Source organism: Mirounga leonina, unplaced genomic scaffold (genome assembly GCF_011800145.1).
Source record: "Mirounga leonina isolate KUSES-001 unplaced genomic scaffold, KU_Mleo_1.0 Mir_166, whole genome shotgun sequence".
In the NCBI taxonomy this organism is placed as follows: Eukaryota; Metazoa; Chordata; class Mammalia; order Carnivora; family Phocidae; genus Mirounga; species Mirounga leonina.
Genome location: NW_023270418.1, coordinates 13,366,875 through 13,379,643, shown reverse-complemented (window position 1 = coordinate 13,379,643; position 12,769 = coordinate 13,366,875). Strand labels below are relative to the sequence as shown.

The 12,769-nt window shown below is 50.6% G+C and overlaps 1 protein-coding gene across 1 annotated transcript in view; it reads right to left on the bottom strand.

The window, feature by feature from the left end:
* NAT10 (N-acetyltransferase 10) overlaps positions 1-12,769 on the bottom strand; it is a 43,476-nt gene that overhangs the window by 4,516 nt on the left and 26,191 nt on the right. The window contains exons 13-25 of the mRNA XM_035012545.1: positions 10,687-10,811; positions 10,121-10,271; positions 9,739-9,835; positions 8,750-8,866; positions 7,543-7,644; positions 7,374-7,448; positions 6,711-6,827; positions 5,734-5,867; positions 5,489-5,537; positions 2,040-2,136; positions 1,847-1,957; positions 721-893; positions 118-237 (exon numbers count right to left, since the gene is read on the bottom strand). Coding sequence (XP_034868436.1) covers positions 118-237; positions 721-893; positions 1,847-1,957; positions 2,040-2,136; positions 5,489-5,537; positions 5,734-5,867; positions 6,711-6,827; positions 7,374-7,448; positions 7,543-7,644; positions 8,750-8,866; positions 9,739-9,835; positions 10,121-10,271; positions 10,687-10,811 — 1,468 coding nt within the window. The remainder of the gene's footprint in view (positions 1-117; positions 238-720; positions 894-1,846; positions 1,958-2,039; positions 2,137-5,488; positions 5,538-5,733; positions 5,868-6,710; positions 6,828-7,373; positions 7,449-7,542; positions 7,645-8,749; positions 8,867-9,738; positions 9,836-10,120; positions 10,272-10,686; positions 10,812-12,769) is intronic.

Below are 12,769 nucleotides of genomic sequence, written 5' to 3'. Positions count from 1 at the left end.
GAGAGAGAGAGAGAGAGAAATTGAAATGTTAACATCTATTGACATCTACTTAAGGCAGAGAGTGAGTTTGTTAAAGTATTTGAAACTGACCAAAACCCTGCCCTTGGCTGATACTACCTTCACAACTTTGCGGATGATCCGGTTGAAAAGTCCCATCAGCTGGCCTGCGGGCAGCTCGATCTCCTTTTCCAGCTGGTCCACAGACTTATGCTGTAGGCCAATTCCCAAGAGAAGAGCCTGGAGGATGTAAAATCTGCTGATGTGGCCACCAGGACAGGCCCTTGCCCATTAAAATGGCACCAAGAACCAGTCACTCTTTTGACCACAGCTATGTGGTACGAACTATGGACTTTTCCGGCACCTTCTCTTTCATCCCATTACTGAAACCACCAAGAAATACTCCCCCTTCCTGAACTCCGCAAACTGATTATCCTGACAAGAGCTGCTTCAGAGCTGCACGAGAAGTTCACGGTGTCCCTGACCTCTGCTAAGTTCAAGTCAGAATCAAGGCGACATGGTGGGGCGGGAAGGGCGTGGGTTCAGACCGCAGCTATTCTACACGCTATGGCCGGGCACATGAGTGACTTCCGAGTCCAAGTGTCCCCACCCGTAAAATGGGGAGAACACTACCCAACTATCAGAACCGCAAGGAATTAAATGCACAAAATTGCACCCGAGCGTCCCAGCCAACACCCAGCACACAAGCAGCAGATAACCTACTGACTGGGCAGCGGACAGGGACAGGTCCCCCAGCTGGTGGAGGAAATACATGCGGGAGATGGCCGGGATCAGGTCCATGATGAGATGGTAGTCCACCATGTTCCGTGAGTACATCTCCAGCCTCTTCAGGTCATAGGAGAGGAAGAGGGCTTCCAGTTCCTCCCGGCGCAGTGCTGTACATGCAACAGAGCCAGGCAGGTCAGGGCAGGTCAGGGCAGGTCTCGAGGTCTGACGGGATTCCCAGACCACACACACACTGGTCCCCAGGTGGCACGCTCACAGCTGCTCCTCCACAGGGCCTTGAACCAGAGCAGGAGAGGAGCCGCCTGAAAGCGCCTGCCCACCGACATAACACACGGCCCTGGGCAGCCCTGACCTTCGCCCTGCACAGGGGGAGGCAGCTCCAGGCCACGCAGGGAGCGGGGAAAGCTGGGGTGCACCCCTTGCTCAGAGTTCCATGCCAACACATCAGACCAAGGAAACACTCCTTCCCCACTGTGTCACTTCTCAGGACCCAGCTTCACAGAAAGTGTATGCTCTGCCCAGTTCAAAGAACACAACTTTTTCCAACAAAATATAATCGCCAAGAAAAAAAAAAAAAAAAAAAAAAAGGGACACACACAATGAGCAACAGAAAAAAACCTACAGCTATTAATACTAAGGATCCACTTTTTAATATTTTAGATATTCAAACAATTTATATGCCCAAAGCACTGTCCATGTGTTAGCCACATAAGGTTGGGCGCACGTTCTTATTACAAGGTCATGAATGAGAAGACGGAGCCTCAGAACTGAGCTGGTTACGCTAGCTCACAGGATTTAAATCAAGTTCCATAATTAACTACCTGTATGACCCTATTTGACATGTGAAGTCAGATCATATCTCCAAAGTTTTGTTATAAAAATGGAAGGTACTATGGGTGCTGGTGCCCCTAAGGCAGAGCAGGGCCTGGGGTCGGGGGTGGGGCGGCAGTCAGTGGGAGTTGCAGGCCTAGGACCCATCCCTCAATTCCTAAGCCAGCCTTCTTCCTGGACCACCACGCTCACCTCACCTCCTCCTCCTCCTCCCACGGAACATACTAAGATCTGCCACCACCAGCCCTCCGCGCTGGCCCTCGCAGCTCACCTGGTTGTGCCGGCTTCCCAATGTTCTTGTTCTGAATGATGTTCAGAGCCAGCGGGGGAGAGAAGGTGCTGAACTGGTAGGACAGCAGGGCTAGGAACCGCCTGCGGAAGTCTGTGGAGTACAACCACATGCAGTCAGAGGTGTGGGGGCCCCTGGCCTGCTACCTCACTGCCCCCCTTCCCCTCCAATTTACCCTTCCAAAAGGCGGGGAGCCACGCTCCCCGGTCAGCGTCCTCCTCATCAGTCAGCGTCTTCAGCATGATGCACGAGTGTTCCCCAGTCAGGTCATTCTGTGAAACACAAATGCCTGCTTGGCACCAAGAGCACCCTTTTTTGAAGCATCTGTCATTGCTGAAGGGCAAGCGGGCAGGGCGGGAAGATGAGGTGCCTCCCTGGGCCTGCCTTTCCTCCCAGCTGGGAGAGGGCCCTCCGTGCATGGCCTGCACCTCCCCCACAGCTGTCAGAGGCCACTCGGTTCTGTGACTTCGCAGCAGGTGCCAGCCACCACGGAGGAGCAGGGCGGTTCAGACTGTCCGAGCACGCGGGCTGCTCTGGACCCACGGAGGTGAGCCACTTGCACACATCAGGACAGGTTCTGAACTCAGAGTCATTACAGCTTCAATTCCACACGATCCGATCCACATGTTTTGGAACCTGACAACAAAACGCCGGGCCCCAAACCTAGAATTCCCATACTGGCAATCAGCTTACAAATGCAAGCTTCTTCAGGTGCTCAAATAGTGGGTACAGGTTTTTAAATTTTTATTATATAACAACCACAAGACCCCACACCATAGAAATATCTAATGGATTTCGACAAAGAGCATTCACAGAACAAAACACCCACACCACGCCACAAATGAGTGGCGTACAGAAGCACAGCAATAAACCACGGTCTACACTGAGCTCAATGCTCTGCACCCTCCTTGCCGCCGCCCAGCAAACTTATAGCCCAGCCTCAACCAAAACCAACAAGGACCTAGCCCATCTGGGAGCTGCTCTGTGCCCACATGGAAGCAGCCGAACACCCAGCAGTCTTCGCCAGGCCCACTTTAAACACTCAAATGGGCACTCCTTGGATACTGGCCTTGTGTGTGCAAAAAAAAATATATATATATATATATATTATATATATATATATATATAAAATCTCCAACACTCCTTCTCGCAGCTGACAGCCTCCCCTCCCTGGGAAAACAGAAGCAACCAGAAGAGAACTTCATCCACCCAACAACAACTCAACCAACTGACCAACACCTTCTGTGCCCAAATTCTCTGCCTTCCCAGTTGCTGTGAAGGAGATGGTCACCTCTCCTCCTGCACTCGGGGTCCTACTCCCCTTGCCTCCTCGAGGTCTGCAATCAGAGCCCCGTCACCTGGACTACTATTTGTGCAATCTCTACAGGATCATACCCTGCAGCAAACAAACATGTTCTAGGATCTTCCATCTGACAAACTCCGCTTAATGCCAATGTCCCTGCAGCTACCTGGTTTCTCGGTCCCCTTTTGCTTCCCCTAAAATCATCTACTTCCTCACTTCCCCTTCTCTCCAGTTGGTCTCTACAGCAGCTGCTCTCCCTCTAATCACCACTGCCAACAAGACCAGTGGCCATTTAGTTATCCTTAGCTTACCTGCTCTCCCACAGCCACAGATTCCTTTTTTTTTTTTTTGAGAGAGAGAGAATATGTGCACACAGGCCTCTGTAGGGGCAGGGCCAGAAGAGGGAGAGAGAGAATGTCAAGCAGCCTCCAAGCTTAGCGCAGAGCCCAATGCAGGGCTGGATTCCACGATCCTGAGATCATGACCTGAGGCAAAATCAAGAGTTGGACGCTCGGGGCGCCTGGGTGGCTCAGTCGTTAAGCATCTGCCTTTGGCTCAGGTCATGATCCCAGGGTCCTGGGATCGAGCCCCGCATCGGGCTCCCTGCTCCGCGGGAAGCCTGCTTCTCCCTCTCCCACTCCCCCTGTTTGTGTTCCCTCTCTCGCTGTGTCTCTCTCTGTCAAATAAATAAATAAAAATCTTAAAAAAAAAAAAAGAGTTGGACGCTCAACCTACTGAGCGACCCAGGCGCCCCCACCCTTCCTGAAACACTGGTTAAACTTGCCTTCTGTATACCTTCCCCTACTTTCTTCTCCAGCTCAAGGCCTCTCCTCTGTCTCTGACCCACTCCTCTGAAGGCTGGAGAGTCCAGGATGCACCCTCCTCTCAGCTGACCTTCAGTCTCAGTTTTCAATAACTTTAAAAATGTAGTACTCATTCACTGAACCAAAGTATTTACTGAACACAATACTACTCTACACGGTAGATGCTATTAAGTGCTGGGGTTACAGCTGTGAAGAAAACAAAGTCCTCGACCCTAGGGAGCACGTTCTCTTGAGAACATGCTCCCAAATGTCCATGTCCAGCCCCAACCTCTCCCTGGAGTCCAGACTCCTGTAGGCAACCACTTGTCCCACGTTCCCATCAGGTATCTGACAGCCTGTCACACTGCACCAGACCATTCCCACTGTCTGCTCCAGACCTGTCCCCTCCAGCAGCTCTTCTCAGCAAACAGCACCGCCATCTTCCAGTTTCTCACCCAGAATCCCAAGCCAAAAACCCAAGAATTATCCTCAAGTCTTCTGGTTCACTCATCCTCCAATCTATCAGTTCGACCCCAGACATACCTGGCCTCTGCCACTTCCGTCTGTCTTCACCACTTCCTTTCAGCCCGTGCCCCATCTCGGGCACCCACCTCCCTGCCTTCACTCTCAGGCCACCACCGTCCACGGTCTACACAGCAGTCACAGCTCCTTAAAACCTTCCTCCGACCAGATGGGAAGAAAAGAGAGTCCCCACCCACCCTCGCTGCCCCACCATGACCCACACCAGCCTTATTTCGCCTCCTTCAAATCACCAAGTCACTTCCACCTCAGGCCCCACACTCACTGCACCCACTGCTTGGAAACACATTTTTCTCCAAGAATGTCCACATAGCCAGTCCACTCTGATCATTCAGGGTCCAGTTTGAAAGGCCACCCTTTGGAAGCCTAACCACTCAGTACCCTACAGTTTCAGTGTTTGGTTTTCTTCATGGCACCTAGTGTGATCTGAAAAGTTCTCGTTTTCTTCACTTTCTTGTTGCCCATTTCTACCCATTAGAAAATAAGCTTCGTGGCTTAGCTTGCTCACAGCAGGTGGTAAATAAATGAATTTTTTTAATGAACTCCCAGTCAGTAACTTCCCCGTCCATAATCTCCATGGCTCTGTCAGCCACGCAGTTACATCCCTCCCTCAGACACCAGCTTATAATCGGAGTCTGCCCACCTGCAACCCTCTCCTAAAAACATGGTTTTACTTTTTACAGTACTATTCGAAGAGGCCCCCAGGCTGCAGGATTCCAGAATTTGATGAACAAGTCCATGTGCACCTCTGCCACTTTATAATCGCGCACAAGGCCAGGCACACACCAGGCGTGCACCGCACAGCACGGGAGTAAGGCCTTTCAGGGATGACGGCCGTTTCGGTGTCCATCGGAATAAACCTCTTGCAGGCAGGGGCACACGTGCTCAGAGCACAAGAGGAGGCACCAGGGCCTGTGTAAGGACAGGCTTGTCACCAACTGTAACCGCAAACCCACACCCCTCCTCTGCCTCACTCACCGGGGTCTGTCTCAGGTAAACAGGAACAAACCCAGCTCGTTTCCAGAACCTGCAAAGATACAAAAAGAGCAGCGTGCACCTTCTGAGAGCGGCTGACACATGAACACGGGAAGGGTATTCAATGGATGGCTGACAGACACACCAGCTGGAAAGGCGCACACACACACACAACCCACAGAACTCTCATTCTGGGGACACCAAGGTCACGGGGTGACGTAAGGGAGGGAGGGCAGGCAAACCCTTACTTGAGGAGCCGGGGGGTCAAGCCATAGGACACACCCAGGTAATCCAAGTGCTCAGCAGGCCTCTCGTTCAGTTTGAGGAGTAAGGGAGGCAGGTCCTTCCGAGGAGTGATGACCTCTTCCAACAAGCTGACGGCCTGGAGGATGCCAGGAAGAGAACACAGTGCACCCAGCACAGGAAGAGGGAGCTCAGTGACATTCCCAAGCACCCCCACCAAACCAGGCTCAGACCTAAACCTGGCAAAACTGGGACAGGTTTCTTTGTTGTTTGTTCCCTGGTTTTTAAAATACAGGCACACCACTGGGTCCAGTGATCATTCCCAAGTACACCAAACACCTGGATACACATGAAATCACACAGCTCCAAACCTAGAATTCAGGTAAACAGCCACACGGTTTCAAAATGCCTAAACATTTAAGAAGAGACAGAGACAGGGTCCTGAAGATCCAGCTCTGTCACCAGGTGGCTCTGTGACTTGGGCAGTGACAAACCTCTAAGCTGGCCCTTAAATACAAGCCCCTTGCCCGCCTCCTGAACAGGCACACTGTGAAAATCAAGTGAATGTATGTGAAAAACTGTCGCAGTTCATGGCGTTAATGATCTTACCAAGAGAGACACAACTTCCCTTAGTCTGGGCCCAGCGACCCGAGCAGGAGTCTGGTGCAAAGCTGGGGCACACATGCGCATTACCTGGGAACTCATTAAGACCCACAGATCACGGGGCCCCACCCCCACCCTCTGACTCCGGAGGCCTGGGGCAAGGCTCGAGAACTGGCATTTTTAACTAGTATCCAGGTGATGCTGATAATGCTGATCTGAGGTTCTCAACTCAAGTGCCTCAAGAAGCTGCTGCTTCTCCAAAACACGAGGAAACCTGCTCGCGCTCCAAGAGCCCAGACCACTGAGCAGTTCTTGATGTTCCTGAAGACCCAGAGAACCATCCTCCCGGGAACAAGGAGCTCAGCCAAAAGATGCTTACCTCGCTGCTGACGGTGTGAATTTCTTGTGGCGTCTCAAGGACATTTTCCTCAAGACAAGGGAATCTGCCTTCGAAGTACATCTGCAGCAGCTGCAAGGCTCGGCTGCCATAGCCCATCTGTGAGCGAACACAGAGGGAAACAGACAGGTTCTCAATCTGTGGAAACCACTTCTACGCCCCTGTACTCTCCCAGAAAGCCTGCATTCCGAGTCAAACTACACTTGGCAGAGAACCGATGAAATCCCCCAGTGAGGTCAAAGCAGAGACCCTAAGAACGAGCACACTATGACCCTCACTCTCACACCATCTAGCCTGAGCAAGAGGAGGGCAGGTCCCCAGATCAGCAAGCCCCAAACGGACGTCTCCACAGCTGGCTCCTCAGTGGGGATTTCTAAGAGACGGGAGCTAACTGTGGAAAGTAGGTCAGGTTCACAGGTGCCCTATCTTCACTAAAGAAAAGCAAGCACATACAATCACCCTGTCCACCCACCAACCCCTAGCCCTGGGGCAACTGTCCACAGCAGAGGAGTACCGGGAACTGCTTACTCCTTGACTAGGCATCCATCCAAACAACCAAATAAATACACCTGCCCTAGGGAGCCGCCAGCAACACAGCTGCAGCTAATAAAGCCCAGCAGTTGGAGAGGCATGAGGATGCGTTACCCCTTGGTAATCCGGGTGAACAGCAATGCGAACAATCCTTCCACCTGAAAGGCCGCCGAAGTCTGGGTCTTGGAACTGTGTGGGAGACACGAGCCAGGAAGTGAGCCACCAAACATCCTCCAACCCCGCCAGCTTCCCTCACTCGGCCAAGTCAGGGAGAGGGTGGCACCTGTTCTGACACCGTCCACGGGATCAGGTCCCCTGAAGCCTTCTTGCCTCGAGACAGGCTGTTCAAGATGGACTGGCGAGAAATCTCCCCCTCAAGGCACACCTACGGGGGAAGTAGGACAGTGCAGACAGAGGCCAGACGTAGGCATCGAGCCCACTCACAGAACATCATCGGCATTCTGCTGCTGCCTCCCTGACAAGGCCGGCTGTTTCCACTCTAGTTCGGGCTCAACCCTGCAGCGGATTCCTCCATTTCCAGTGGAAGTTTCAGGACTGTGCCCTGGGGGCATCCTGACACTCTCATTCATAAGGCAGAATACAGACTTCCTCCCGGCCCACAGAGCAAAAACTACGCTAGAAAAACGGTCTCCATGCACGGTGGGCATGTGTGCACATGAATTAAGACACAGGATGCTCCCGCAGCTCTGTATGACAGGGTGCAAATTCGCAAGGACTCCGGTGTCTAACAGGACAATGGTTCAAAACAGTATGGTGTGTGCATAAATGAAATGCAATGCAGCCTTTAAACTGTGCAGATTATGAGTATCTGACACGCTGAAAAAAAATGCAGATTCCAAAACACTATGATCTCACGTTTATGAAAAGGAAAAATAGAAATGCGTAAGTAGGGACGCCTGGGTGGCTCAGTTGCTTAAGCATCTGCCTTCAACTCAGGTCATGATCCCAGGTTCCTGGGATTGAGTCCCACATCGGGCTCCGTGCTCAGCGGGGAATCTGCTTGTCCCTCTCCCTCCCCTGTGCATGTGTGTGTGTGCATGTGTGCTCTCTAATAAATAAAATCTTTAAAAAAAAAGAAAAAAATGCATAAGTACATGCCAGGCATTAAAAACATTATTTTTTCCAACCTGTATCTTCTAATCTTAGAAGTACAGGTATTGCTTTTGTAATAAAGGAGGAAAACAAACAAGTTCTGTTTTAGGAGGAGCCCTAGGTCAAAATACGAGAGGCCAGTTCCGACTTTCACCTCTCCTCCAACAGTGGGGCTTTGGGGTTCCGTCGGCAGTGGTTTCCTTCCACGCACCCTACTCACCTGCCTCGAATCACCCAGCCACTTGGCTCCACACTGGGAATCAACACCTCCCCCACCATGCCACAGTTACTGAGCCATTAATCCTTGATTCCTTTTTAAAAAAAATTTTTTTTAATCCTTGATTCCTAAGTGTTTCCCCAAATCACGGCTACCATACCTGGATGACAGCAAGCACTTCAGGCAGGGCATTCTGGGTGGGGGGCACCGGGGGCAGGAGGCAGAAGAGAAGGTGAGCAGGCGCATCAGAAAGCATCTGGAGATCATTGGGAGAGTTCTGTGGGGCACAAACACGAGTCCCTGAGAACCACTCCTCTTGTCCTTTATTCGAGAGGCCACTCCGGAGTCATCGGCTGACTGGTGTAGCTCCCTCTCCAAAGCCAAGCTGCGAGCTGAAACCCGGCTGAGCGCTTTTCTAGTATGTGGGCCAGCCAGCCTGAGACCCTCTGAAATGACCTAGGAGGGACTTCGCCTCAAATGTTTGCTGGTTTGCTGTCATCTGTACACAGTACTGAGGCTACGGAGGAGGGCAGAGGACTGCTTCGTCAGTACTGTGGATTTCACAGCTGGGAAGTGAACTTTTTCCTGAGAAGAGACTGCTATTTCAAGAAAACCTATCACGACTTCTAACGCCCAACTCTTCAGCCTTCTGCTGAAGGGTGTTCATAAAAATGCTACCTAGATCCTCAGGAAGTGTCCTCCCCAACATGCCCTTCAGTTTTGAAGACTTTCAGATATTCTAAATTCTCATTCGGTGCTCCTTAAAAACAGCCCAGAGGTACAAGGCTGGCCTCGGTCAGTTGGTACCACCAGGTAACTACTGCTAAGCCACCTGAGCCCATCTGTTTAGCAGACGAGTGAGAAACACAAGAACCTATTTTAAAATAAGCAAAGCTCTCCACCCTCCCCAGCTACCAAGCATGGGGCTACGTGCAGGAATTCCACACTCTGTCTGCAAAGCTAGAAGCCCAAAACAGGTCTGATCAATGGGAAATGCAATCTCTCCAGCAATATCAGTGAACCTCGACAACATCAGGACATCTAAGTCCCAGTGCAATGGTCACCTGAGCCATCAGGTAATAAAAGATATGAAAAGCCAAAAAAGGCACTGTCAGAGCTGAAGTTCACCCAAGGGCTGGCTGCAGTTACCTTGTAGTGAGAAGCCACACAGAGGGCCATAAGCCTTTGCAGGAAAACTTCAGAGGCCTTGTGGTAGCAAAAGAGGGTATCTCTGTTAACATAGTAACTGCGTCTGGAGTTAAGCAACCAAAACAAACCAAAGAGAGCCCAAAACAGGACATACTGCTTCCAGAAGGGACCTGGATACGTGGACTGCCCCCAGCCTGGAAGGAGGAGCCCCATGTCCTCCAGAGAAGCCCCGTATTGTGGGGCAGGAGCAGCAAGGAAATGGAGAACATTCAACTTTCCCCTCTCCCTGGAGTGGCAGCCTCTGGAACAAAGGGCCGAGGCCTTCTGCTCAATGCTTTCATCGCCCCCCACCCATCACAGGGCGCAGACACCGGAAGGATACAGCTCGCAGGCCTCGGGCAGAGGGCAGCCCGAGACTATCCGGGTGATGCTGAGGCAATCCAGGCACAGCAGGTCGTTCAGCCACTTCTCCACCGTGTCCCCGGGGGCGTATCGGATGGATTCCTGCAGGGAGACCTCATGCAGGGTCCGCGCTGCTCCCCACAACACACACACGTGACAAGAAACAATTATTAGATGTGTTTTGTCTAAAAGAGCAAGGCAAATAAATGTTCTACTTTCTCTGTCATAGGCCCACGTAAATATGGCTTGAGAATTTAAACGGACTGGTTTTAAACTGTTCTGGGGGATGGTCAATTTGCCATGACACTGATCCCACAGGGATCCCACTAAGTCGGTGCAACCATGCCCTGAGGTGGTGACAGGCCTGGGTCAGGCTTCCATCTGGTCACGGGCTTGCTGTTCCCTGGGGAAAGCAACTCCACCTCCTGGGGACCCAACCTCTGTGCCTGATGGCAGCACAGTCCGGTACCGCCCATGCTGGTATAAGGAGAGGACCCTGCAAGAGAATCTGTGGGACCTGCCGTGGACACGCCCGTCCGGGGGTACCTGATGCCAGTCTGGCTGTCGCTGTGGCCTTGTTCTCAGCGGTGGTGCTGATCTGGCTCTGGGCACTCTGCTGACGGAGCTGCTGGATCAGCTTGAGGGACAGGGACCGGCCAGTGCCCTCGTAGCTAGGAGCAAAAGCAAAGGCCATCAGGCATGACATCCCAAATCCACGGTCTAGGAGAGGACAGAGAACTGCCTTCCTCCCCCTGCTGCCGACTGGACTCCCGCAGAGCGTGCACACACCTCCAGGAGGCAAGGCAGCCCAGTGGCTCAGCTGGGGGCCGGTGGGGCTGGGGTTCAAGTCTGACGCAACTGCTGAGCACCTCTGGACAAGGAACTCACCCTCTTTAAGCCTCATCCTCAAAAGGGGGTTATTCTACACACCTCACAAGATGGTGCTATTAACTAAAAAAAAAAAAAGGACTGGAAAGATGATGCGAGTAAAGCCTTCAGCATAATGAACTGGAGCACTGTTCAATGGTCAGTGAGCGAGCTGCCGCTGAAGTAACGCACCTGAAGGAAGACCGAGTGCTTCCGGTTTGGAAAATCAAGACTGAATAAACCCACCACCTCAGTAATTCCTTTCATCCCTACTTTCACTGAGAAGATGACCAAACAACTAACAAAAATTTTGGAAAAAAAAGAAATCATCTTTACTCTGGCCACCGAATGGGCTCTTCTCATCTGTATTTCCTCCTTTAGTCACAGTGCAGGTCCCGCGGGGACAGACCGCTCAGTGGGTCTTCTTTTTTATTTATGGTACTCACTGTGATAATATTTAAAGACTATATAAATCCTTCCTTTTACTCAAATACTATTTTTAAAGAATGATCAAAAAACAGGAATTTTGAGGTATTTTATTCTCCTTCCTGGCCACACATACAAAGCTTTCTCAAAAGAATTCCATTTACTTATTTAAAAAAGAAGAAAAACAAGTAAGCACAAGCAACAAAACAATCTTTTGTGCTTCAAAGGACATTATCAAGAAAGTGGGAAAAAAACAGAAGAAAATTTTTGTAAACCATGTAAGGCACTTATACCTGGAATATATAAGGAAACCTTACAAATCAATAATAAAAAGACAAATAAGCCAAATAGAAAAATGAGCAGAGGATCTAAATAGCGATTTCTCCAAAGATCTACAAATAGCGGGTAAGCACATGATAAGATGCCCCACATGGTCAGCCACTAGAGAAATGCAAATGAGGACCATAATGAGACACGACTTCACACTCACTAGGATGGCTATAATCAAAAAGACATAACACACATGCTGGCAAGGACATGGAAAACTTGGAAATCTCATACGCTGCTGGTGGGAATTTAAATTGGTGCAGCTGCTTTGGAAAACAGTCTGGCGGTCCCTCAAGCGGTTAAACATAAAGTTACTATCTGACCCAGGAATTTCACTCCTGGGTATATACCCAAGAGCAATGAAAACATGTCCACACAGAAAACCTATATACAAATGTTCACAGCAGCATTATTCCTGACAGCCAAAAGATAGAAACAATCCCAATGTCCATCAACAAGTGAATGGAAAAAAAAAATGTGTATAAACATACAATGGAGTATTATTTGGCCATTAAGAGGAAGAAAATCCTGACACAAGATACATGGATGAACCTTGAAAACATTATGGTAAGTGAAAGAAGCCAGTCACAAAAGACCCTACATTGTTTGGTCCCATTTACATGAATTGTCTAGAATAGGCAAATCTGTAAGAGACAGAAAATAGAGGGCGCCTGGGTGGCTCAGTTGGTTAAGCGACTGCCTTCGGCTCAGGTCATGATCCTGGAGTCCCGGGATCTAGTCCCGCATCGGGCTCCCTGCTCAGCGGGGAGTCTGCTTCTCCCTCTGACCCTCCCCCCTCTCATGCTCTCTCTCTCTCATTCTCTCTGTCTCAAATAAATAAATAAAATCTTTAAAAAAAAAAAAAGACAGAAAACAGACTAGTAGTTCCCCATGGCAGGGGGGGTTAGGGAGGGATTAGAGGGCGAGAGGTAACGGGTATGGTTTTTCTTTTGGGGGTGATGAAAATGCAAAACTGATTGTGGGGCTGGTTGCACAACTCTGTGCAGAT